The 25,035-nt window shown below is 41.9% G+C and overlaps 1 protein-coding gene across 2 annotated transcripts in view; it reads left to right on the forward strand.

Annotated features, from left to right (window-relative positions):
- The window catches only part of nup88 (nucleoporin 88), a 53,568-nt gene that overhangs the window by 12,205 nt on the left and 16,328 nt on the right, over positions 1-25,035 (forward strand). For both annotated transcript variants that reach the window (XM_080210637.1, XM_080210638.1), the window contains exons 6-15: positions 4,300-4,486; positions 5,774-5,924; positions 6,170-6,268; positions 8,476-8,566; positions 11,514-11,618; positions 13,286-13,438; positions 14,718-14,843; positions 18,399-18,464; positions 23,764-23,844; positions 23,957-24,083. In XM_080210637.1, the coding sequence (XP_080066763.1) occupies positions 4,300-4,486; positions 5,774-5,924; positions 6,170-6,268; positions 8,476-8,566; positions 11,514-11,618; positions 13,286-13,438; positions 14,718-14,843; positions 18,399-18,464; positions 23,764-23,844; positions 23,957-24,083 (1,186 nt within the window). The remainder of the gene's footprint in view (positions 1-4,299; positions 4,487-5,773; positions 5,925-6,169; positions 6,269-8,475; positions 8,567-11,513; positions 11,619-13,285; positions 13,439-14,717; positions 14,844-18,398; positions 18,465-23,763; positions 23,845-23,956; positions 24,084-25,035) is intronic.

The raw sequence follows: 25,035 nt of genomic DNA on the forward strand, positions 1-25,035 counted from the left end.
ATGAGCTGGCTTCCTGGGTTAATGGAAGTTTAAGCAGTACCACCTGTCAATTTTCATCCAGTGAAGAGATCAGACATCAAGTTTTTAGTTGTCCTTCTGGATAGATGGCTGAACGTAAGCATTATGGCTAGTCAGGTTCTGAGCAAGCTTTGGTCTAAATTAATGATGGGATTGAGCAAAACAAATACTACTTGCCAACCACCCAGGACAATATGGAATGGGTGATTATTTTTGTGATTCTGGGAGGATTTGATATTAATTTGATGAGAATTTGTATTGCATTTTCAGCATAGGAATATACAAAGCAGGATTTGACATATTATTGTCGCATGTATTGGTATACAATGGAAAGTATTGTTTCTTGCATGCTATACAGTCAAGCATACCATACATAGGGAAGGAAGAGCGAGAATGCAGAATGTAGTGTTACAGCTATAACTGGGGTGTACAGAAAGGTCAACTTAATGTGAGGTAGGTCCATTCAAAAGTCTGATGGCAGTAGGGAAGAAGCTATTCTTGAATTGGTTGGTACATCCGGTTGGTACTTAATCTGACTTTTGTATCTATCTCCAGGCGGAAGAAGGTGAAAGAGATTATGTCCAGGGTGCGTGGGGTCCTTGATTATGCTGGCTGCTTTCCTGAGGCAGTGGGAAGTGTAGACAGAGTCAATGGATGGGAGGCTGGTTTGTGTGTTGGACTTGGCTTCATTCATCCTTTGTAATTTCTTGCGGTCTTGGAGCAGGAGCCATATCAAGGTGTGATTCCACCAGAAAGAATGTTTTCTGTGGTGCATCTGGTGAGAGTTGTAATGGACATGCCAAATTTCCTTAGTCTCTTGAGAAAGTAGAGGCATTAGTTGGCTTTCTTAACTATAGCGTCCGCGTGGAGAGACCAGACGGGTGATCCGGGCACCCAAAAGCTAAAGCTCTCAACCATTTCTACTTCGTCCCCATTGATGTAGGCAAGGGTATATCCTCCATTATGCTTCCTGAACTCTGACTATCTCTTCGTTTTGTTGACATTGAGGGAGAGATTATTGTCATCGCACCAGTTCACCAGATTCTGTCTTTCTTGTACAGTGTCTCGCCATTGTTCGAGAGCAGAAGTAGGCCATTCAGCCCCTTGACCCTGCTCCACCATTCAATAAGATTATGGCTGATCGGCTTCCATTGAGCTCCACATTCACATCTACCCCAGTAACCTTAGATTCGCATTGGGCAAGAGAATCAATCTAACTCTGCCTTAAAAAATATTTTTTAATCCCGTTTCCATCGTCTTCTGAGGCAAAGCGTTCCAAAGTCGCACAACCCTCGAAGAGAAAAAAAGTCTTGTCCGTCTGAATAGGGCAACCCCTAATTTTAAAACAGTGCATCCTAGTCCTGGACTCAACCACAAGGGAACATCCTTTCCACATCCACCTTGTCGAGACCATTCAGGATCTTTATATACTTTAATCAAGTTCCCCACCCGCCCCCCAACTGTTCCACACTCCAGTGGAAACAAACCCAACCTATCCTCATAAGAGAACCTGCACATTCCAGGTATCAATTTAGTAAACCTTCTCTGAACTGCCTCAAACATTTACTTCCTTCCTTTAAATAAGGAGACCAAAACTTCACATAGTATTTGAGCTGTGGCCTTACCAATGCCCTGTGTAACTGAAGCATAACATCCTTACTTTTATGTTCAATTCCTCTTGTAATAAAGGATAACATTTCATTATCACTCAAAGGGTGGTGAATCTCTGGAATTCTCTGCCCGTTGAAGTGGTGGAGGCTACCTCGCTAAATATTTTTAAGAAGCGGGTTGATGGGTTTTTGATAAGAGAGGGGATTAAGGGTTATGGGGAGAGGGCGGGAAAGTGGAACTGATCCACTTCAGATCAGCCATGATCTTATTGAATGGCGGGGCAGGCTCGAAGGGCTAGATGGCCCATTCCTGCTCCTATTTCTTATGTTCTTATTATTTTTCTTGATTACATGCTGTACCTGCATACTAACTTTTTGTGACTGAGCAGGAGAACACAGATATCTCTGCACTTTGGCATTCTGTAATTCTCCATTTAATTATTATTCTGCTTTTTTATTTTTCCTGCCAAAGTGAAAAACTTCACATTTTCCCACATTGTACACCAGATTTTTGCCCATTTATTCAACTTATTTGTATCCATCTACAAGGTGTGGCATACTATTCCATCTATCTTTGTGTCATCTGCAAATTTAGCTACCATCCCTTTGTTCCCCTCATCTAAATCATTGATGTGAATTGTATAAAGTTGAAACCCCAGCACAGACCCCTCCATTTGTCACATTGTGTCAGTGAGACAAAGCCCATTTACAATACTATTTTCTGTCAGCTAGACTAATGTATTATCCCTACACTGTGAGCTTCTATTTTTGGCAATGACCTTTGTGATTGGCACTTCATCAAATGTCTTCTGGAAAGCAATGTGTCCCCTCCCTTCCAACCACTGCACATGTCACAAACTAATCTGAAAACATCTGACCTGAGATGCTAAGCAAACTCAGGCCTGATTATTACTGCCTGGGGATACCAGGTGCAAAAGGATTGATGCTGAGATGGTGTAGTAGTGGTAATATCCAGCAGTCCAGTGTTATGTTTGTCCTGCATCAGAGACTGGTCAAAAAGGAAAGAACCGAGGGGCTCCAGGGCAATTTGGCAAATTGGATCCAAAACTGGCATAGTGGCTGGAGGCAGAGGGTAATGGTTGAAAATTGTTTTGGTGACTGGAAGCCTGTGTCTAGTGGTGTACTCCAGGGATTGGCGCTGGATATGTTGCTATTTTTAGTTTATGTTAGTGATCGAGATGTGAATGTGGGAGGGGTATGATCAGTAAGTTTGCAAATGACATGAAAATTGGCCATGTGGCAAATAGCAAGGAGGAAAGCCTTAGATTACAGATGATGGAGTCGGTCTGCTCAGATGGGCAGAACAATGGCAACGGAATTGAACCTTAAAGTGTGAGGGATACACCTTGGGAGGACTAACAAGCCAAGGGAATACACAATAAACAGTAGGAGGCTAGACCTTGGGGTGTCTGTCCTTAGATTGCTGAAGGCAGTAGGAAAGGTAGGTAAGGTGGTTAAGAAGGCATATGGGATACTTTCCTTCATTAGCCAAGGCATATAATATAAGACCAGGGAGGTTCTGATGGAGTTGCGTAAAATTCTTGTTGGCCCACAGCTAGAGTACTGTGTACAGTTCTGGTCACCACATTCTAGGAAGGTTGTGCATGCATCTGTAAGAGTGCAGACGAGATTCAAGAAACCTCACATCTTGCTATGAACGCTTCACTTTGAGACCCTCACTTCAACTTTAAATCAATGAACCCATTCAAGAAGCCACAGGACTGAATTGACTAATCTGTAAAACTGTACTACCTTTATCTGTGTGTGCTCATGCGTGAGATGCATTTTGTCAAAGCTTTTCATCTTGCACTCACCAGGACAATCACAAGAATGCCACTATTGGGGAAACAACTTTATATTGTATGAGAAGGGAGTGCAGATTGGTTGGCAAATGGACTCTGGTAGAGGTGTTGCCATGGAGAATGTTAATAGTGACTGACAGTTAACTGCCAAGTCTTGTTTAAAAATTTAAACAGGGCAGTTTAAATGGTCAGTGCATGACCCTGAATAATGAACCTGCAATTAGTATTTGTGTATATATGTTCTTTCTGTCTGCAAAGAAGAGGACTCTATGTATTAATATATGTAGCTTCCCATGAAGGGATTAGAGTATTTTAGCCAAACTTGCTGACCATACAAAAATAAGAAAGCAAATTATGAAGAGACACAATCTGCAAAAGGATATAGATACGTGTGCAAAAATTTGGTATATGGTGTACAATATAGGAAAATGTAAAGTTGTCCACTTTGGGAAGAAATAGAAAAGCAAAATGTAATTTAAATAGTGAGACACTGTAGAAAGCTGCGGTACAGAAAGATCAGTACAGGGTGTTGGTAAGACCAATTTTGGTTTCCTTAAAGAGGGTTATACATGTTAATGCTAACATTTGTCTAGATATTAGTGGACGTGAGCACTGGAAAGTAAGGGTCTGCTTGCAGTGAGCCCAGAATTTGTGACAATATTATTATTTATCCCATAACCTTTCAATTTATTGGCAGAGATGAAATTCTCTATTTGCTCATACCCGTGGGTATTTTTTATGTTTGTAACAGAGCTGCTCTAACTCTCTTGTGCTCAGGTGAGAATTAAAAGTATCCTTGTTGGTGTGACAAATTGTGATACTAGCTTTACTCCAATCTTCTCTCCTAGCACTGGTCTTATTGGGAAGTTACTTGGTCCTCTGCCGATGTACCCGGCTGCTGAGGATAATTACGGCTACGATGCATGTGCAATACTGTGCCTTCCCTCGACTCCCAACATTCTGGTTATTGCTACACAATCTGGCATGCTCTACCACTGTGTGGTTCTTGAAGGAGATGATGAAGAGGATCAGATGGTAAGGTGGTAAATGGGATTTGTGATTAATTCCAACCTTGATAGTGTAATGGTTCTTTCTCTTTCCTGTCTCTGCCTCCTCCGTGCTCCCACCTGTTTTTAAAGAGAAGGCTTCAACTCCATCCACTTGTCTGCCCATCGTACAGTGAGATAGTTAAGTTGCCAATGCTGTAATGTCCCCAGTCTGTTACGTTTCATTTGTATTTCCCCAAACAGTCACTTGTTTGCTTTGTGTGGTAGAAGACAAAATTATGAAAACAGATACCCACTGAGAAAACAGCAAGAGCAAATAGTATGATGTGATATGGGCATTTGATGGCTATTTTAATATAGATATGTATCGAGCGATGCAGTTTGGTAGGAGGAATGAGAAGATTGTGTTCTCTTTGGAAAGTAAGAGTCTAAATGAGGTAGAGTAACAAATGGATTGGGGATACAAATATGAATATCATAAGCTAGTGATGGATGTAAGGGCAAGCTAAGTACACTGGAGTTTATTTGCAGAGTGATAGAGTGAAAAGAGGCAAAGCCATGCTAAACCTGTGTAGAACCTTTTGTTAGATTATCCTGGTGTGCTGTGCACAGTTTTGATCTCCGTATTATACAAAAAGGATGTAGATCAGATATAATGGTGAAGTATTAAAAAAAAATTCACGTGGGTCAAAAGAGAGCTGAACATGCAGGGGCTCTTTTCTCTTAAAGAGCCGAGGAGTCACTCAATCAAGGCTTGGGAAAAGATTACACTTGTGGGGAAGCCCAAAATTAGAGACCAGAAATATAAGATAATCACTAATAAATACAGTCGGGAATTCAGAGGAACCTTAAGAGGGTGGTAAGAATCTGAAATGTGGCAGTGCAGATAAGACGGAGCATTTAAGGGGAAACTTGCTAGGTGCATGAGGGAGGAAGGAATAGAAGGGTGTAATGATTGGATTAGATTTGGAAAGGTATAAAGAGACACGTGTGGTTCGTGAACTCTGACATTGACCGAATAGCCTGTTTCTGTGTTGTAGGCTCTTTAACTATGGAGAATATCACAGTATCTGAAATATTCTTAAAATCCTCAAATTTTTATGGCCACCCATGAGATAGTTGCCCAATTTAGTTGTGGTTTGCTGTTTTGGATATTTACCATGGATAATGGGATTTAGAAAGTGTACCAATTGTATAATTTTAGTCTGTGTAATGAAAGTGGCTTGAACTGCGTGGAATTACATTGTTTAAAGTAATGCTTTATACATTATACGTGTTAGAAAGTTGAAGTTCATGTTGTTCTTGTTAACCCTAGGCTAACAAATCTTGGGACTTGAGGTGTGAGTCTCTTCCTTCTCTGTATGTGTTCGAATGTGTGGAGCTGGAATTGAGCCTGAAACTGGCAACTGGGGATGAGTATGAACAGTTGCAATCTGATTTCTCCTGCCCGATTGCATTGCATAAAGGTATGGTGTAATTCATTTGGTGTAATCCTACATATGGATTTATATAGATAAACTGAATACCTGATAACAAATGAAATTGCTTTGGTGTGTATGCAATTAAGCTCCCAATCCAGCTCTATAAATGTTGTAGTTGCATCTTTTTCTTTGCTAGATATTTCCCAATCTGACCTGTGCCAAGGCTGTTCTGATATATCCACCGACGGACATAGTAGCTGCCATTCATTTGTGTAATGTTCTCTTTCTAGATCCATTATGTCCAACACGATATCATTGTACACACCTGGCTGGCGTACACAGCATTGGGCTAACATGGGTCAATGACCTAGAACAATTCTTAAGCACAGGTAGGTCTATGGTCTCCCCTTCTGCAAGAGAGAGAAAATATTCAAAAGAACAATTAGGACGAGTGAGCACTTTCACGTTGAAGATAAAGAAGTCACATTACTATTATTCCTTATGTGGTGCACGGTTGGTGAACGCAGAATGACGTCAGATGGCACAGCTGTTGATGCAGAATGATGCCAACTGCATGGGTTCAGATTCTTGTGTTGAGAGGTTGTGGAGAGCAGTCTCCTTGCTTTGCCCATTCTTGATGTGGAGCGGTGCCCCTCTAATTTTATAACCAATTGCTCACTCGGAGAGAGCTGTCGAAGGCCCTTCATGCTGACCATGACTGAGAACTGCAACTTTACAGTGGTAGGATTCCCTCTAGGGAATCTCCTTCCTGATTCCCCACAATGTCCGCAACTCAGACTCCAGCTCAAAAACACTTGAGCCAAAATTGCTTGAACTGGGCAAATATAGTGCCTTCAGTGCTCTCCACAAACTCCCAAATGTTCCATGCAAGATGAAAAATCCCTTCAGCATTTGAAAAGGGTGGCACCTTGGTTAGCACTGCTGCCTCACAGTGCCAGGGACCTGTGTTCGATTCTTGGCTTGGTTCACTGTGTCAAGTCTGCACGTTCTCCCTGTGACTGCATTGGTTTCCTCAGGTCTTCAAGTCCAAAAGACTGCTGGTTAGGTGCAATGGCCATGCTACATTCTCCTTCTGTACCCGAACAGGCACTGGAGTATGGCGACTAGGGGGTTTTCACAATAACTTCATTGCAGTGTTAATGTAAGCCTACTTATGACACTAATAAATAAACTTTAACTTTAAAACTTTTTAAAAAACTTTAGAGACTACGTGTGACCTGTTTATCAATAACTATTTTGACATTCTGAACCTATTCACTAATGTGCCAGTCAAGGAAGCCATAAATATTTGTGCCACATCACTATATCATGGCAATCTAAATGTGCTGCCATTTCTGAATCTGTATTCATTGATTGAACTTACTAAGCAACTTGCACAGTTACTCGCTTCAATGACACCATGTCTGCCCAAATAGATGGTGTTGCCGTGGGATCTTCTCTAACTCTAGCTCTTGTTAATAGTTTTGTCAATTTCCATGAGAAACACATTTTCAATGAAATTACCCCTAATCTCCTACCCCTTGCATTTTTGGATATGTAAATGGCACGTTTGTTACATTTGAATCTGCAGCTGCATGCCTATCTTAATACGATCTGTCCCGCAACCAAATTCACTTGGTTCCCTTTCCTCAACATGCTATCTACCTTCACTGGTCAGTAAATGTATTGGGAGTTCTGCAGCTCTCTACGCTATACAACTGGTGTCACAAGCAGACCTGTAAATAGGACTCACTGTTCACGTTTGATGGTCTAATAGGGTGTACACAAAACTATCCTGCAGGATAATGGTTACCCTGAGCAGATCATTTTTGGCAGTATGGATTGCATACGCATGACTGGTCCCAAGATCATCACTTCCAGACCTGAAAAGTGTCCAGTCTATCTCAAATTACCATTGAAGATAAGCCTTGTCATCTGCAGGCAAAAAGAACATGTCCACACATTTTTTTTGAGCCAAACAAAATGTGGGATGGCTGTCATTCCCTGATGCATTCTCTATGGCAATTCCTTTATTAATCAATCAACGCCCTATTTACTCCCTTTGAAATTTGGCATTCTTGAATCTGTCCTGATGAATGCAAGACGAAAGGTTTGGAAAATATGTCTCTTCTTTGCAGCAGTATGTCCCTTCTATTTTTCAACAGTAATCAGATTAAATAAACTGCAATTTTTGTGCAGATTTCAAATCACTTGCGTACCAAAATTTTTTTGGCTGCCACCACCTAAAACCATTTTTGAAGGCCTATTGCAGACTGTAATTGTGTGAAATGGTGTTGATAATGTTTGAAAAGCCATAAAGCTCTATAAATGTGGGGCATTATGATTGATATTGCCATTCCACAATTTGGCTCCAATTAAATTTACTTTACTGCTTTATTAACAAAGCAGTTGTGTCAAGGTTAGGTTGCTACATCCATTTGGGGAAGAAAACAAAATTGAATTTCAATTTGGTTGGAATGATTCTTGTCGTGGGTGATTATTTGCCAGCATTTGATATTTCCTGTTTAAGAAGGGTACTAACTGATATAGCCCCTTCCTGTGGCAAGCAGCTTTTCATTTGCTTTTGTGTCTGTAGATGATGACGATAAAACTGCACTGCAGGAGCTGGCGGCAGAACAGAAATGTCTAGTAGAACATGTCCTGTGCACCAAGCCATTGCCATGCAGGTATCATTCTCCTATCTTCCCCATTACTGAATTCCTGAAAAATACACTACATGTTTTATGGATTTGACGATAATGTTTTTTGTTGTTTTATCTATTACAAACATTTACAAATGGTTTTAGATTCTCTCTGCCTCTGTGCCGTACTTTGGCCGAGGGTGCTATGGGGCAGAACTTTGCCTCAGGATTAGGAGATGCCCATCACAGACTGGCTTACTGTTCGTTTAGGCAAGAGAAGTTAAAGGATTTAGACGTAGACCTGCAGTCAATCACCCCGTGTTAGACTTTTAATCTGGGCTCTTCAAACAGGCTTTTATCTTGGGCATTTTTCTAATTTTTTTTGGTTCTGTTTGCAGTTCCTGGGGATTTTGGGTTAGTTATGTAAAATTGAGGGAGGTCTTATTGAAGTTATTCTAAATGCCTTTCCTGGCATGTATTCCAAACGTATTGGTAAAAGGCTTAAGGTCAGTGACCTTTTGTCAGAGTTGATGAACTGAATCAGTTCTGAGAGTCACTTACCTGAAATGATGATTCACTCTTGGTTCTACTGCTGAGTATTTCCATCATTCTTTTGTTTTCAAATCAGAATTCCACATCTGTAACACCTTCCTCTTGCAGCACAAATAGAGATGGCTGACTGTGTAATGTATTGGAAATTGAAGCTGTACTATGCAATTTGTAGTTAACAGTTTCATTCCTTCTACAGTTTGGTAACACAACAGTTAAAAAGGCTACCTTGTGCTATAGAAATGTATCAGAATCAAGTCCTTTCCCTCTGAAGCCTTTTTCAAAAAATAAACTGGGTTCTACGTTGTGAGTTGCAGCCACCTGAATTGAGGAAGTGTGATGTTGTGGTATTGTTGCTGGACTAGCAATCCAGAGATCCAGGACAATGCTCTGGGGACCTGGGTTCAAATCTGAATTCAATAAAAATCTTACATTGAAAACCTGGTGATGATCATGAAGCCATTATCAATTGTTGTAAAACCCACCTGGTTCACCAATGTCCTTTAGGGAAGGAAATCTGATGTTCTTACCTGGGCCTAGCCTACATGTGACTCCATACCCACAGCAATGTGATTGATTCTTAAATTCCCTCAGGGATAGGCAATAGATGTGGCCCAGTCAGAGATGTTCACATCTCATATATTTTTTAAAAAATCAGATCCTAACAGTTGTGGACCCACAGGGCAAAACTGCCTCTGAAGTGGGAAGTGCTCTTGTATGGTTGGGATAGCATAACAGGACTTGCTCAACATCATATGTGACTTGAGTGTGCTTGCTGCTGATACTATATGTGGAATGAGCTCTATTCCTATTGCTAAGTTTGCTAAAGAATGTACTAAAGTAAAAAATTTAAAATAGATCCATCACCAAGAATAAAGGCATTAATATTTTTTAAGGCAGCAATCTGCATCATTTTTAATGGATGGAATAAAGTTAACCCCTCAAGACGAACACAATCTATTACTAAGGGATAGTAAGAAGTCTCTCAACGTCAGGTTAAATTCCAACATGTTTATTTGGAATCATGAGCCTCTGGAGCACTGCTCCTTTATCAGGTGAGTGTACACTCACCTGGTGAAAAAGCAGCATTCCGAAAGCTCAAGTCTAACACATGCATCTGCACATTATTATTAAAGAAGATTAAACTGTGTGGAAATAGTGGACAGATAGCAAAAGGTGATCAGTAGTTGGAAGAGGATCCCATAGGGTTCAGTTATGTTGGTCAATGACACAAAAACAAAAAATGCTGGAAAATCTCAGCATGTCTGACAGCATCTGTGGAGAGAGAATAGAACTAACGTTTTGAGTCTAGATGTCCCTTCATCACAACATTAGACCTGCTGAGATTTTCCAGCCTTTTCTGTTTTGTTGAAGGTTCACCAGACTAATTCCTGCGATGGCAGGATTGAAAAAATTGGCTCTGAAGATAGGTCATTTAGACTCAAAACATTGGCTGTATTCTCTCTCCACAGATACTGTCAGACCTACTGAGATTTTCTAGCATTTTTTTATTTTGGATTCCAACATCTGCGGTATTTTTCTTTTACGTATGTCTGATTTGGAATAAGGCTAGATTTGATTAGATATCTAAATTTGCAGATAATGACGTGATAAAAGGTACTTCTAACTCTTTAGAAGATGAAAGGTCACTGTAAACATAGGGAAGGAGTAAAAGATGAGATGAATTTCAATGAGTATGAGATGATACTTTTTTGAACCAAGAAAGTAGGATTGGTACTCTGAACAGAAGGTTTTGAATGATGTTAAAGTCAGCATCTAGACTTTGATATGGGCTTCAAAAATAAGAATTTAATTTTGTTCTGAGGGCACACAAAATAAAATCCAAGAGGTAATAATGTGCCTGTTCCAAAACTTAAAGGTTCTTTGTGCAATAGGGTGATGAATCAACTGAAAATGTTCAAAGTTCAGAGAGCCAGCATGAATGTGTAAAGGCTAAATCATTCTTTATGAATCTGTTTTTTTTTCTTAAGTGACTAAAGTAGTGGAAAGAACAATATCTGTGTCTACTATTTATGTGGATTTCAGAAGACATTCAATAAAGTTCCACATAAGAGACTGTTTGCTAAAGTTAAAGCTCATGGAATTGAAGGCAAATCATTAACCATGATGCAAGAGATTTAGCATAAAACAGGATCATCTCTTCCAGGCAGAGTTGAGACAGTTCACTTTCAGGGTTAGTTGATTAGGCAGAAATTATGTCAATGGTCAAGATTAGATTGGACAGGGAGATGAAATTAAAAAGGTCAAAAAGATGTGGGAATACGGTGGGGTGAAATTATTGAGATTATGCAAGTTGATTGCATTTCCTTTATTACAAAGTAAAGCCAGTAAAATCATTTACTTTTGGTCACATTTGTTTGGTTAAAAAAGATGGTAGCAGCATTGTTTCACCAGATTTTGTGTATTTTCACAATCCTTGCAGTCCACCTGCACCAATCAAGGGATTCTGGATCATCTCGGATCTGTCCATAGGAGCTGCAATGATCTGTATTACAGATTCATATGAGTGCATTATAAGACAATTGCTGTAAGTATTTTCCTGTATTAATGGATTAATTGGAAAGCACTCTTTTAACAAGATTAAAAATGTGAAGTGCTTGGGAAAGTGAGCATCTAATTTGGCACACGTTGTTCTATCAGGCCAAAAACCTATGGACCGATAGCATTCTGGACCAGCCAGGTCCACGTTTTAATTTTAAACTTCACAGTCGCTGAACCTAGCAGGGGAACGTTATATTGCTGGATCAAATTCCTACTCTAATTGTTGTCCTATTCTCCATTTAAACAGTTGTACGTGCATGAGTTTTGGATAAAAAGATACCTAGCTCTTCTGAAATAGACCACAGTCCTGGCTGGCCCCAGAAAGAGGGGCTCTTGGGGCACTGTTTCAGAAGCTAGCCTGTGTAACTGTACCTCAGTATGAATGGCCAACTTCTTTGGGCATAGCAAAGAGACTAACATTTAAGTTGGAAGAGTCTGCAAAGGAATATAGATAAGTGAAGTGGGCAAAAGAATTGGTGGATGTAGCATAATGTGAGGTTATCCACTTTGGTAAGAAGAATAGAAAAACAAAATATTTAAATGGAGAGACTTATTACATTATTAATATTATTATTACTATTATTATTAATACTGCGGTAGAGAGGGATCTAGGTGTCCTCGTAAATGAAACAGAAAAGTATAACTTGTACGTATAGCAAGCAATTGGGAAGGTGAATGCAATGTTGATCTTCGTTGCAAGGGGGATGGAGTGTGAAAGTAGCGAAGTCTTGGTGCAACTGTGCAGGGTGTTGGTGAGACTGGACCTAGAGTACTGTGTATAGTTTTGGTCCTCTTATTTAAGGAGGGATGAACTTGCATTAGAAATGGTTCAGAGAAGGTTCACTAGGTTGATTCCTGAAATGAAGGGGTTCCCTTATCAATAAGGATGAGCAGGCTGGACCTATAATCATTGCTTGATGGCGTAGATCCTGAGAGGATAGTGGTTAGCGCTGCTGCCTCACAGCACCAGGGACCCAGGTTCAATTCCAGCCTTGGATGACTGTGTGGAGTTTTCATTCTCCCCATGTCTGCGTAGGTTTCCTCCGGGTGCTCCGTTCTCTCCAGCGGTACAAAGATGTGCAGCTTAGGTTGATTGGCCATGCTAAATTTCCCCTTAGTGTCAGGGGGATTAGTGGGGTAAATACGTTTGGTTAGGAGATAGGACCTGGCTGGGATTGTTGTCAGTGTAGACTTGATGTGTCAATTGGCCTCCTTCTGCACTGTGGGAATTCTGAGAACATTTCCCAAGAATGGGAAATCTAGAATGGGGGACATCATTTCTGAATAAGAGTTTTCTATTTAAGGTTGGAATGAGAAGGAATTTCTTCTAAGAGCATTGTTAATCTTTGGAATTCTTTACCGTAGGGAACTATGGTGGCTGTGTCATGGAATATATTCATTGCTTAAACACAGACTGTAGGTGAATCAAGGGTTATGGGGAATCAACAGGAGAGTGTAGTTGAGCTCATGATCCAAATCAACAGTGAGCTTGCTGATTGGCAGACCAGACTCAATTGGTCATTTGGTTTACTCTTCTTTTTTCACGTTATTACATAATAGACACCTGACATGTCTGCTGCTTTCAAGCGTTTAGTGGAAACAACTGAATAACTTGATTGCTGTATAACAGATTTGTTAACTGTATGTTTGCAGGACCACTACACGGCCAGTATCGCCACCGCTATTGTGTTCCAACCCAGACGTCGGCTGCGTGGCATCTCCACTGCGAAACTTTGCAAGCAATTCCTTTGAACAACACATTAGGAATATTTTGCGTCGTAATTCAACGAATCCATTGCTTCTGAGGTATTGTCTCAGAATCTGTAGACACGGCATTCAAATGATTTCATTGTATGCAAAGAGGTTTCCACCTTCTCTCCAATCTGACACAACGAAATGGAGACAAAATGGCATGACTGCACAACGTGCCATGAAGCCAGTATTGTACAAAATGACAGCAAGTTCAGCTATTGACCTGTGCTGAATTAGCTGGTTTTAGTTAGGACATTGTAGTCACCTTCCATCATGCCATTCTGTAACCCCTGAAGCATGTCAATGTTGGTAGAGCAGGACTGAGTAAAATTGTGAGGCAAATTGATCATTTTTTGGTGAATCATTCGTGAGTTGGCATTCATGAAATTGCTACAATGATTCTACACTTTAAAATGAGCAGTGCAAACTCAACGAAAAATAGTTTTTCTGACTAAAGTAGCTGAAGCTGCAATGATCAATGCATTTGGTTCCCTCTTGATTGAGGTTTACATTTGGGCCTGTCTTGGTCTAAATTTTGGAGTTTCTAAGACTATTGAGATGTGGGTGTCATTAACACGGCTGTCATTTATTGCCTAACCATGGTTTCCCCGAGCGGGTGCTGGCTTCTCGGTCGCTTCAGAAGTTGCTGTGGGACTGGAACCTCCTGTAGACCAGACTGAATAAGGATGGCAGTTTTCCTTCCTTGTAAGACATCAGCTAACTGAATTAAAATTTCTGGATTCTCTAGATTACTGATTCACTAATGTAGCCACAACACTACTAAATCTATAGGGTGAGATGGCTATTAAAGTTGAAGTGGTCCTCCCCTACTTCCTGGTAGATGCATGAAGGAGATGTTTTAATCAGGCCTGGAAGATGGAGCTCCACTCAAGCAAGATGACTAATGATTGTGATACGTTGATTTAATATATCTAAGGAACCATTCTGTCTGATCTTTGCGTGGCTTTTCAATTAATCCCTGCCCTAACATAACTGAACTTGAATAGGTCGAGAATGTTGGGTATTTTGCTCTGGGCTAGGCCAGCATTTGCTGCCTGTCCCTAATTGCCCTTTGGAAGGTGATGGCCTTAAGTCATTGCAGTCCATGTAATGTAGCTGTATCCGTTATGCTGATAAAATGAGGGTGTCCCAGGATTTTCATCTGATGATCTCCAGGTGAGGATAGTGTGTGACCTTGAGAGGAATTTGCAGATGGTGGTGTTCCCATATATCTATTGCCCTTGTTGTTCTTGGTAGTAGAGGTCATGGATTAGAAAGGTGCTGTTGCCAAGTAGCTGGAACTCTTCAATGACAGTTTAATTCTTCATTTGAGGGCCTCCGATGTCGCGGAAACTCCACCACCAGAGGAATGTCTGCAGCTCTTGAGTCGGGCCACCCAGGTATTCAGAGAAGAGTACATCCTCAAGCAGGCTCTCGCACGAGAAGAGATCATACGCAGGTAAAATATCCACCTTCTGGTTGACTTTAAAATAGCAAGTTGCATTAAAGTAGTATTTTTAACCTTGTAAGATACCCCAAGACACATCAAGCAAATGGAATCCAAAAAAAAAGATACTCAGTTGTGGAAGACCACAATGAGTGAGATTGGTTTTAAAAAGCATTGTAAAAGAGAGGAGCGGCAGAGAGATGGAAATGTTAGAATCCGGAGACAGGGAGGGACGAAGGCTGGGATTCTCCTGAAAACATTCTGAGTTCCCAACATGCGGGAAAATGGGAGTAACTCCCACCAGTATATTTAACGTGATTTTCAGAATGAATCTCCACCTCTCTGCATCAGTGTCCTAACGTGATTCGCTGTGGAAATCTGGGGGCAGGGTCTATTCCCACCTGAGAGGCCAGCAGCATAGCGCTGAGCGGTTCATTGCACGCACTGATCTATCAGTACATGCGCTGTTTCTCTCTCACCCCACTGTTGCCGCCACCCTCCCCCCACGCGAAGTACCAACCTTCAGATTGCTGGCCAGCCTCGCAAATCCTGAATGCTAGCTTAGTGAACGCGCCCTCCCCACACACACACAACACAGTCCTGGCTGCAGAGTGGTAGTGGGCCCTGCCCCTTGGCACTGCCTACCAGGTTGGCATTGCCCAAGGGTCACCCTTACTTTTCCCCCTCCCCCACCCATTCTCTCAGGGGGGCTCAATGGTCCCTCTTTCCTCCAGTGGGTTCAGGCTGTCTGTTCTCCAGTAGTAGGAAACCCTGCTGGAGGGAGCTACTATTGAAGCTGGGGAGGGGGTGGTGAGGGTGACAATGGCCAGCCCCACCCGGAGAATTCCGTCCTGGGCCTGCAATTCGTATGATAATCAGCTCCGTGCCGATTTCCAGCACGTAGCTGATTATGTCAAAAAACTTAGTTCTGGAGATGTGCGGAGGCCGTGACACCCAGAAGGAAGCCTACGAAACAACAGGTGCTGATGTACCCTGGCCTGCTGTGCTACTCAAGCACCACAGTGGGCTGGGAGAATCACCCCCAAAATCTTGGAGTGATTTGTAAACAGAACAGGATCTTGCTTGATGGGAGCCGATGCAGCACACGGATGATGGATAAAGAGTTGCGTTAGGATAGGGGTAGCAGAATTTGGGATCAGCTTCAGTTTATGTTGGATGGAAGATGGGAGTCTGGCTAGGAGACCTTTAGAATAGTCAAGAGGTAACAAAGGCATGGATGAGAGTTTCAGTAGTAGGTGGCATGGTGTTGAGTCAGACAATGTTATTGAGTAAACTGTTTATTAAACTTAAACTGGATAAGAAGTGAGAACAAGGGAAAGACAACTAACCTGGTTTTAAAGGGTTTTCCTTAATCATGCTTTCGTACTACAACAAATATTTAAACATTAATGATTACCCACTATGAACATCAGTTACATTGCCAAGAATTATCTACATATGTACAATTACGCAAGAGTCTTTTCAGCGGGCGTCAATTTTGTTTTGGTAAGACACGACATTCTGAAGTCTGATCCTTTACATCCTTGGTAGCCGATTCCTCATGAGTACCAGGTATTTTATTTTGTGATGTTGCTTCATTGTCAGCTTCCAGAGATGTTGATTGTTATACTGGAGTAGAATCTGAACTTGGTTCTATCATAATCTTCAGTTCAGGGATTTTACAACCTCGGGTGTCTGACATAAGCCTTTCTGATGCTGATTTCACTAATTCACTTTGTGAAGCAAAAATTTGATCTGTGTTTCAATGCAATTTTCTCTCATCACCAAGTTACACTGTAAGAAATGGGCCCTGTCTTAGCTAGAATGTTGGCAGATACACACTTCTCACTTGTAGTTTCTTGCTAAAACTCTTTCTCCTTGTTTAAAACTCCTTGGTTTCGATGTTTATTCACAACGAGTAACTTGAGCTTGTTTCCATTTCACTATTGTAGTGGTGTGAGTAGATTTGATTTAGTTCAGTTTTCTTCTCATTGGTGAATTTTGTGTGTGGTGTATGAGCTGTGTTCTGTTAGGGCATGAGGAAATTGTTTAATCCCCTGGATAGAGAACCTTCATCTTTCGATACTTTAATGGTATTCTTCATGATTGTGCTAACCTCTCCACCGATCTATTAGTGGACAGATGATGTGGGGCAGACTGTGTTGTATATCATTGTTCTTAAGGTAATCCACAAATTCCTGCAATATGATTTACGTCTCATTATCACTGACTAATTGTTCAGGCCATCCAAAACTCCTCCAACTCCTCTATTAGTTCCTTCCATTGTGGATTTCATCATCCTGAATTTGGATCACTGTAAATGCGTGTTGATCGGGACAAGAAACATGTAGCCTTCAGCGAAATTAATATGTGTCCTCTGCCAGGCTTTTTTTTGACTACGGGTGAAGCGATTGCAGAGGTGGAATCTTCTGTACTGCAGTGTGGAACCAACATAGCCCACTTTTTCTATTTTTGAGTCAAGTCCCGGCCACCAAAAATAATTTCAAGCAAGCTCTTTCATCCTCAGTACCCCAGGATGATCTTCAGACAGTAGATTCAGGATTCGGCTTCATACACATGGAGGGCTGAACATCCTGTTTCCCCAGAGCAATACTCCATTTTGGACAGTTAGTTCCCACATTATATAAGGTCTGAATTCAGAATTGTCCTTTTGTTTACCCAGTGATCTTCTAAACACCTTGTCCATGACTGTGTTCGTTTTTGGGTCATTGATGGCTTTCCTTGACTTATTTTAAGAGTTGAGGCACTGGATTTCTTTCCCCCTTGGATGTTGAGGCTCTGATTAGGGAAAAAAAAACTCCAGAAACCAGTCGAGAACCTATCCATTCGGCTAGTTTTACCTCCACCGCCACCACCGCCCCCCCCCCCCCCCCCCCCCAATTGCCAATTTTATCTTTTCAAAAACTGTGTTTTTGTTGAAGATCTTTCTGGAAAACCTCCTTGGTTTGTCAGTCTTTATCAGCTGTTTTAACCGGTAGTACTAACAAGACAAACGATTTGGTGCTACACTGGTTTTCAACCAACCCAACACAGACTTATTTAAAAGCTATCGCCAGATTGAAGTCCCAGCATGGGTGAGAGATAAAACCTGCGAATGCTTCTGGTGGTGTCACAGCACAGTACATGATGTGATTGATCGCACAGAGATGCGTTGTTTTACAATACAGAACAGGAGACAAAATGTTTTGTTGCCTGGAAATCTGCTCTTTCTCCTTTGTCAGGCTTCAAGCTTGGATGAGAATCTGAGACTCACTTTGCCAAGATTCATACTCTAAAATTAAGTTCAGAACTAGCCCTTGTTGGGTGTACTGTGTACTGCTTAACAGTATTTCCTGTATGCATTTTAAGAATTCTACTCCATCTGTGACTTTTACAATAATTCAATCCCAGTTAGTATTAGCATAGTTGAACTCCCCCCACTCTTACTGCCCTATTGTGGCATAACTGTAGTTTTAATTACCACAATACACTGCAATATTGCAGTCCTAATGAAATAACTACTAGCAAAGTCTGATAGTAAAATGAGCAATCTGTTACATATTCCAGGGTGAAGCTTCTGGACAGTCAGAAGAATAAGCAACAGCAGGATCTTGTGCAGTGCATCAGGGAGAAGTAAGTACACAATGTTCTTTAAATGGCTGCACAGTCAGACATTTCTAAACTATTGGATAATTGTGAAACATAATGGAAGCCACTAATGTGATGGTCCATTATGAGCTTTTTTTTATTAATTTTCCCGAGCTCCTTCCCCTTCACAGGAAATCTCTCATCTCTGGAAAAATAGGAGAGCATTACAACTTTGCACTTTTCTTATATTTATTGAACTAATTTATTTTGCAAAAGATAAGACTGATGTATTCGTAGAAATCTCCAGCCAGAAGTGCCAAGTGGATGATCCATCTCAGCCTCCTGCAGTGGTTCCCCAGGCATCTCAGATGCTAATATCCAGCCAATCTGATTCACTCCATGTAATATCAAGAAATGGTTGGAGGCACTGGACACTGAGAGGCAATGGGCCCTGATAACATTCCGGCAATAGTACTGAAGACTTGTGCCCCAGAACATGCCGCTCCCCTAGCCAAGCTCGTCCAATACAATTACAACACTGGCATCTACCTGGAAAATTGCCCATTTATGTGTCCTGTGCACAAAAAGCAGGACAAATCCAACCTGGCCAATAACTGCCCCATCGGCCAACTCTCGATCATTAGTAAAGTGATGAAAGTGGGTCACCAACAGTGTTATCAAGCAACACCTGCTCAGAGATAACCTGTTCAGTGACACCCAGTTTGAGTTTCAGCAGCTCCTGACCTTGTTACAGACTTGGTTCAAACATGAACAAAAAAGCTAAATTCCAGAGGTGAGGTGAGAGTGACAGCCCTTGGCATCAAGATCACATTCGACTGAGTGTGGCCTCAAGGAGCCCTTGCAAAACTGGAATCAGTGGGTACCGGGGGCAAACTCTCCACTGGTTGAAGTCGGATGGGCATGTAGGAAGATGATTGTGGAGGGTCAGTCATCTCAGCTCCAGGACATCGCCGCAGGAGTCCCTCAGAATAGTGCCCTCGGCCCAGCCGTCTTAGCTGCTTCATCAATGTCCTTCCCTCTGTCATAAGGTCAGAAGTGGGGATGTTTGCCAATGACTGCACTATCCAGAATGCCACTATCGGAATGGAGTGCTGTGATTCCTCGGATACTGAAACAGTCTATGTCCAAATGCAACAAGATCTGGACAGCATCCAGGCTTGGGTTAGCAAGTGGCAAGTAACATTCGCACCACACAAATGCCAGGCAATGACCATCACCAATAAGAGACACTCTAACCACCGCCCCGTGACATTTAGTGGTGTTATCATCACTGAATCCCCTGCTGTCAACATCCTTTGGTTACTGTTGACCAGAAACTCAACTGGACTCACTCCATAAACACTGACTACAGGAGCAGGCCAGAGGCTAGGAATACTGTGGTGAATAACTCATTTGACTCTGCAAATCCTGTCCACTATTTACAAGGGACAAGTGATGGAATATTCCACACTTGCCTGGACGGGTGTAGCTCCAACAACACTCAAGAAGCTTGACACCATCCAGGACAAAGCAGTCCACTTGATTGGCACGCCATCCACAAACACCCACTCCCTCCACCCCTGACACTATCTCGAGATACACTCCAGCAATTCATTAAAGATCCTTAGACAGCAACTTCCACGCCTCCACTACTTTCATCTAGAAGGACAAGGGCAGCAGATAAATTGGAGCACTACCAGCTGCAGTCCCCCTCCAAGCCACTCACCATCCTGACTTGGAAATATATCTCTATTCTTTCGCAGTCTCTGGGTCAGAATCCTGGAATTCCCTCCCTAATGACATTGCGGGTCAATCCACAGCATATGGACTGCAACAGTTCAAGAAGTTGGCTCACCACCTCCTTCTCAAGGGCAATAAATGCTGCAACACCAGTTTAAAGTCCAAAACAGGTTTATTTGTAGCAAAAGCCGCAAGCTTTCGGGACAGCCTGAACACCCAGCCACCTGACGAAGGGACAGGCTGTGGGGTTTCTTTCTGTTTTACCCCAGTCCAATGCCGGCATCTCCACATAATAAGTGCTGGCCAGTCAGCAATACCCACGTCCCACGAATGAATAAAAAAGAAGCTTGCTAAAGAACTAACGGTAGAAATTCTTCTACTTCTTGTTATAACAGTAGTGGAGACAGCTACGTTTCTAAGGAGGATGAAGAGTATAGAAAGGAGGATCTTGCCATTCTAGGACAAAAGGAAGGAGTTATTAGAGGTTTTGAAGAACATAAAGGTGGACAAGTCTCTGGGGCCAGATAAGGTCCATCCCAGAATACCGAGAGTCGAGGGAAGAAATTGCTGATGCCTTGGCCAAAATCTTTGTATTCTCTTTAGCCATGGGCGAGGTATCGGAGGATTGAGAGTAGCTAACATTGTCCCTCTGTTTAAGAAGGGCAAAAGAGATCATCTGGGATAAGGTCGGTGAACCTTACATCAGTAGTGGGAAATTGTTGAAGAAGATTCTTAGGGACAGGATGTAGGGAAAGGACAAAGGAATCTCTGGAGATTCTATACCACCAGGACTGCGAGACCCAAGTGAGAGAGGGTTCCTACAGGTGTACGTGACAGATAGTAACCATGTCTCAGAACTTACAATAAAATGCAGCTGCTGTGAATGTGACTCCAGGGACAACTCCTATGTAAATGGAGGTAGAGATGGAAAGACTGACTGCCCATGAGCCACATTAGTGCAGGAAAAAAGAGCAGCACGGTATCACAGTGGTTAGCACTGCTGCTTCACAGCTCTAGCAAGAGGGGAAAGTTTAAAAGAGATGTAAGGGGCAAGGTTTTTGGAGGGTGGTGAATTCTGGAACATGCTGTCGGAGGAAGTAATAGAAGCAGATTCTATAACCCAAGAGGCATCTGGATAGATACATGAATAGGCAAGAAATAGAGGGATTCGGACCATGTAGAGGCAAAAGATTAGATTAGAGGGGCATCTGTGTCGGCACAGACTTGTGGGCTGAAGGGCCTGTTCCTGTGCTGTTCTTTGTTCTTTATTGCTGCTGTTTGTGTTGCCAGAGCCCCCCAGACCATTCGTTCTCCTTTGTGAATACTGGTGCAAAGTATTCAAAATTGCTGCCTGGGCCCTAACTTCTGGAATTCCATCTCTCAACCTTCCCATCTTTTGATAAAGCCCTTGGTTATCTGCCCTAATATCTCCTTATTGTGGATCATGCTTTGTTGTTTAATTATTATGGTCTTGTCCAATCCAGAATCCATTTCCCTTCTTGTCTTCAGCTTTTTACTATTTCTAGCTATACAATATACAGTATTCTTTGCTCTGTTATCAGAAAACGTCAATACCTGGACCTGTTTGAAGACTGCCAAACAGAAAGCTGTTACACTCAGAGAACCTTGCTTACTTAAATTGTGTTTGGAACTGCCAAACGTAACATAGGCTGACCCAACTCCCCTACAATTAGCTTTCTGTTTCCCCTTTGCTTTTTAGCTGACCATCTTCATTGCAACTTCAGGTCATGTGGGCATTTCTTAGAACCTAATGATGGCATAGTTCGGAAACTGATCAATCCTTTTTCAGATTACTCCCTGGTTCTCTCTGGCCTTAAAAGGGGATGTGCTCAAAAGGAAAGTACCATGCTTTACCCAAAGCGCACGAGTCATCACATTCTCGATTTTAAAAAAAAGTTTTAATCTCGATATAAGTTATAGTTCTTCTTTGTTGTAATCTTTTACTGTAGAAGTTAGCTGGTTTATCGTGTATTTCTGTGGCAAACTCACTCTGCTAACACAGCTCACTCCACTCTGCTAACCTTTTTTAATACTGTTCAAACAGATGTCAAGGTTTGGTAGCTTCATTATAGCTGTCAATCATAAAGTAATTTGCAATGATAATAGCTGAATGTGCCTATTTTAAACTTGTAGCTTAGAAAGTAGAAGCAGGAGACCATTCTGCTTTACCATTCATTATAATCATAGCCGATCATCCAACTCAGTAATCTGTGCCCGTTTTCCCCCCATATTGTTTGGTCCATTTAGCTAAGTAACCCCTTCTTGAAAGCGTACAATGTTTTGGACTCAGTTGCTTTCTCTGGTGGTGAATTTCACAGGCTTACCACTCTCTGGGTGAAGAAATTTCTCCTCGTTCTCAGTCCTAAATGGTTTACCCCATATGCTTAGACTGTGAACCCTTGTTCTGGACTCTCCTGCTATCAGGAGCATCCTCCCTGCATCTACTCTGTCTCGTCCTGGTAGAATTTTATGGGCCCTTGTTTAAGCATTTGTCTTAGAGATAGCCAAGAATATTTTACAATGTTGGCGTTGATTCAGGCAGAATACAGCAGATGTCATTTTAAATTGTATATCGTGACTGGATTAAAGGGACAGCTGTCAGACTAACATTTTTGTTTCAGGTTTGCAAAGCCATGGGCAAGTGTTTCAGAGACTATGACTGGAAATAGGCAAAAATGTGGGATTTGAAACTTTAGCTTTGTGATGAATCGGACACCGGATGCACATCTTTAGGTTCAGTCTGAGTCACCATCCAGGGAAGGGAGCATCTGAACTCCTTGACTTGCCAGTTCTAAAGTACTTCTGGCCAGGCTCCTGCAATCTATCAGTTGTAAATTTAAGGTTATTCAAAACTGCTGCTTGGGCCCTAAGCTCTGGAATTCCATCTCTAAACCTTTCCACCTTTTGACAAAGCCCTTGGTTAACTGCCCAATACTTCCTTATTGTGGATGATGCTTTATTGTTTAATTATTACATTAAAGGTGGCACAGTGGTTAGCACTGCTGCCTCTGAGGGATCCAGGTTCAACTCTGGCCTCGAGTAACGGGTAACTGCACCTTCTTGCCATGTCTGCATGGGTTTCCTCCAGATTCTCCGGTTTCCTACCGCATTCCAAACATGTATAGGTTAGGTTGATTGGCCATGCTAAATTGCCCCTTAGTGTCAAGGGGACTAGCAGGGTAAATACTTGGTGGTAAGGGGATAGGGTCCGGGTGGGACTGTTGCAGGCCTGATGATCGAATGGCTGCCTTCTGCACTGTAGGGATTCTATGATTTAAATAAAAGTTGTTGAACGTGTCTGTTGAAGAAACTTAACATCTGATAAGACAAGTGCACATCACTGACCTGCATGTGTTGTGAAGAGATGGGGGTAGGAAATCTGGAAAAGTTAGCCTGAGTTACAGAGATGTCAGTAAGTTGAAGCTGTTCATCACTTGCTATTGTATTTACAAAGTATATCTGTTATTTTAATTGGATTGAGATTATCACTGGCAATTGTTGGTAGAGGTAGACCCACTTTTTTTTAAAACTGGTGGCAGTTCAGCTTCGAAAGTGCTGATCAAAACTAATTTTTTTCCATCAGGAAGGCCATGCGGGAAATGGCGGAGGTGCTTGCTGACAAATTTGAAGATGCAAGAGACAACCAAGAAGACATCATGACCAGGTATGTGTCAAGAATAAAACAATGTCGTCTTCCCTACTGTAAATAAAGGAATGAGTGGGCGTATGTGTGGTATTGGAAAAAAGATTCACTTTACGGTAACTCTGCTTTACAGGGTGAAGAAAATCTTGCACAGTTTAAATTCAAAGCTTCCTGTGCTGTCAGACAGTGAGAAAGACATGAAGAAAGAAATTAACTGCATCAAGGAACAGCTGGAGGATCTAGAAAATAGTGTTAAGCAGGTATCAATAATCTTACACCTGTATTGTTTAGTGTTCTTTAAAGATGGCTGTTTCTAAGGAATTTAGTTTCCTATTAAAACCTCAAACCATATAAACTTCATTTTACTATTAATTACAAAACAACACTGAACCCTGACTTTATTCTTTGAAATGCACTCCCACCTTCCCTCTTCAGAATTTTAAACAGAAGTTGTCGGGCTGGCTCATGGGTACCGTTCTTCCTTTGGAGACAGATAGTTGTGGGTTCAAGCTCCTTTTTTGGAATTTACCAATTCAGTGGATCACTGCTGCACTGTTGGAGTTGCCACCGTTTGGACAGAATGTTCCATTTTTCTGTTCAGGAGAAGGGACAGATTCTGTGGCTTTGATTAATAAACAGCAGGGATGTTCTACTGGGGCCCTATTGGCCAATCTCAATTTATGCTATTGTTTTACCCATAATTCTGTAATCTTATAAGGCACCTTGTGCACTCTGAAAATCAAAATATATTACATCCACTTGAACAAAGAACAAAAACAGCCCGGGAAACAGGCCCAACGAGCCCGTGCCGCCATTTTAACATTACCAGTACCCCCTCCACCCATGACCCTTATCTATGCTTATGGCATTCCACATTGAGGGAAACTAATTTAGGGATAATTTATTACCTCCAGTCAGCCTAATAGCACATCTTTGGGGTGTGGGAGGAAACCGGAGCACCCGGAGAAAACCCACGCAAGCATGGGGAGAATGCGCAAACTCCCACTGACACCGGCCCAAATCCATGTGTCTGCACAGCAAACGGTGATGGTCACTGAGCTGTCATGTTGCCCAGCATCTGGTCCAGTTTAAGCACACACTAATGACATGAAGTACTAGGCTACTCTCGAACATCCAAGAGCAACCCAAGTACGACCCATAGCGTGTATGCCCCTCGTTGGACAACAAGGCGGACCGACTTAAAACCTGTGA

Source organism: Carcharhinus amblyrhynchos, chromosome 23 (assembly GCF_965287045.1).
Source record: "Carcharhinus amblyrhynchos chromosome 23, sCarAmb.v2.hapA, whole genome shotgun sequence".
NCBI lineage: Eukaryota > Metazoa > Chordata > Chondrichthyes > Carcharhiniformes > Carcharhinidae > Carcharhinus > Carcharhinus amblyrhynchos.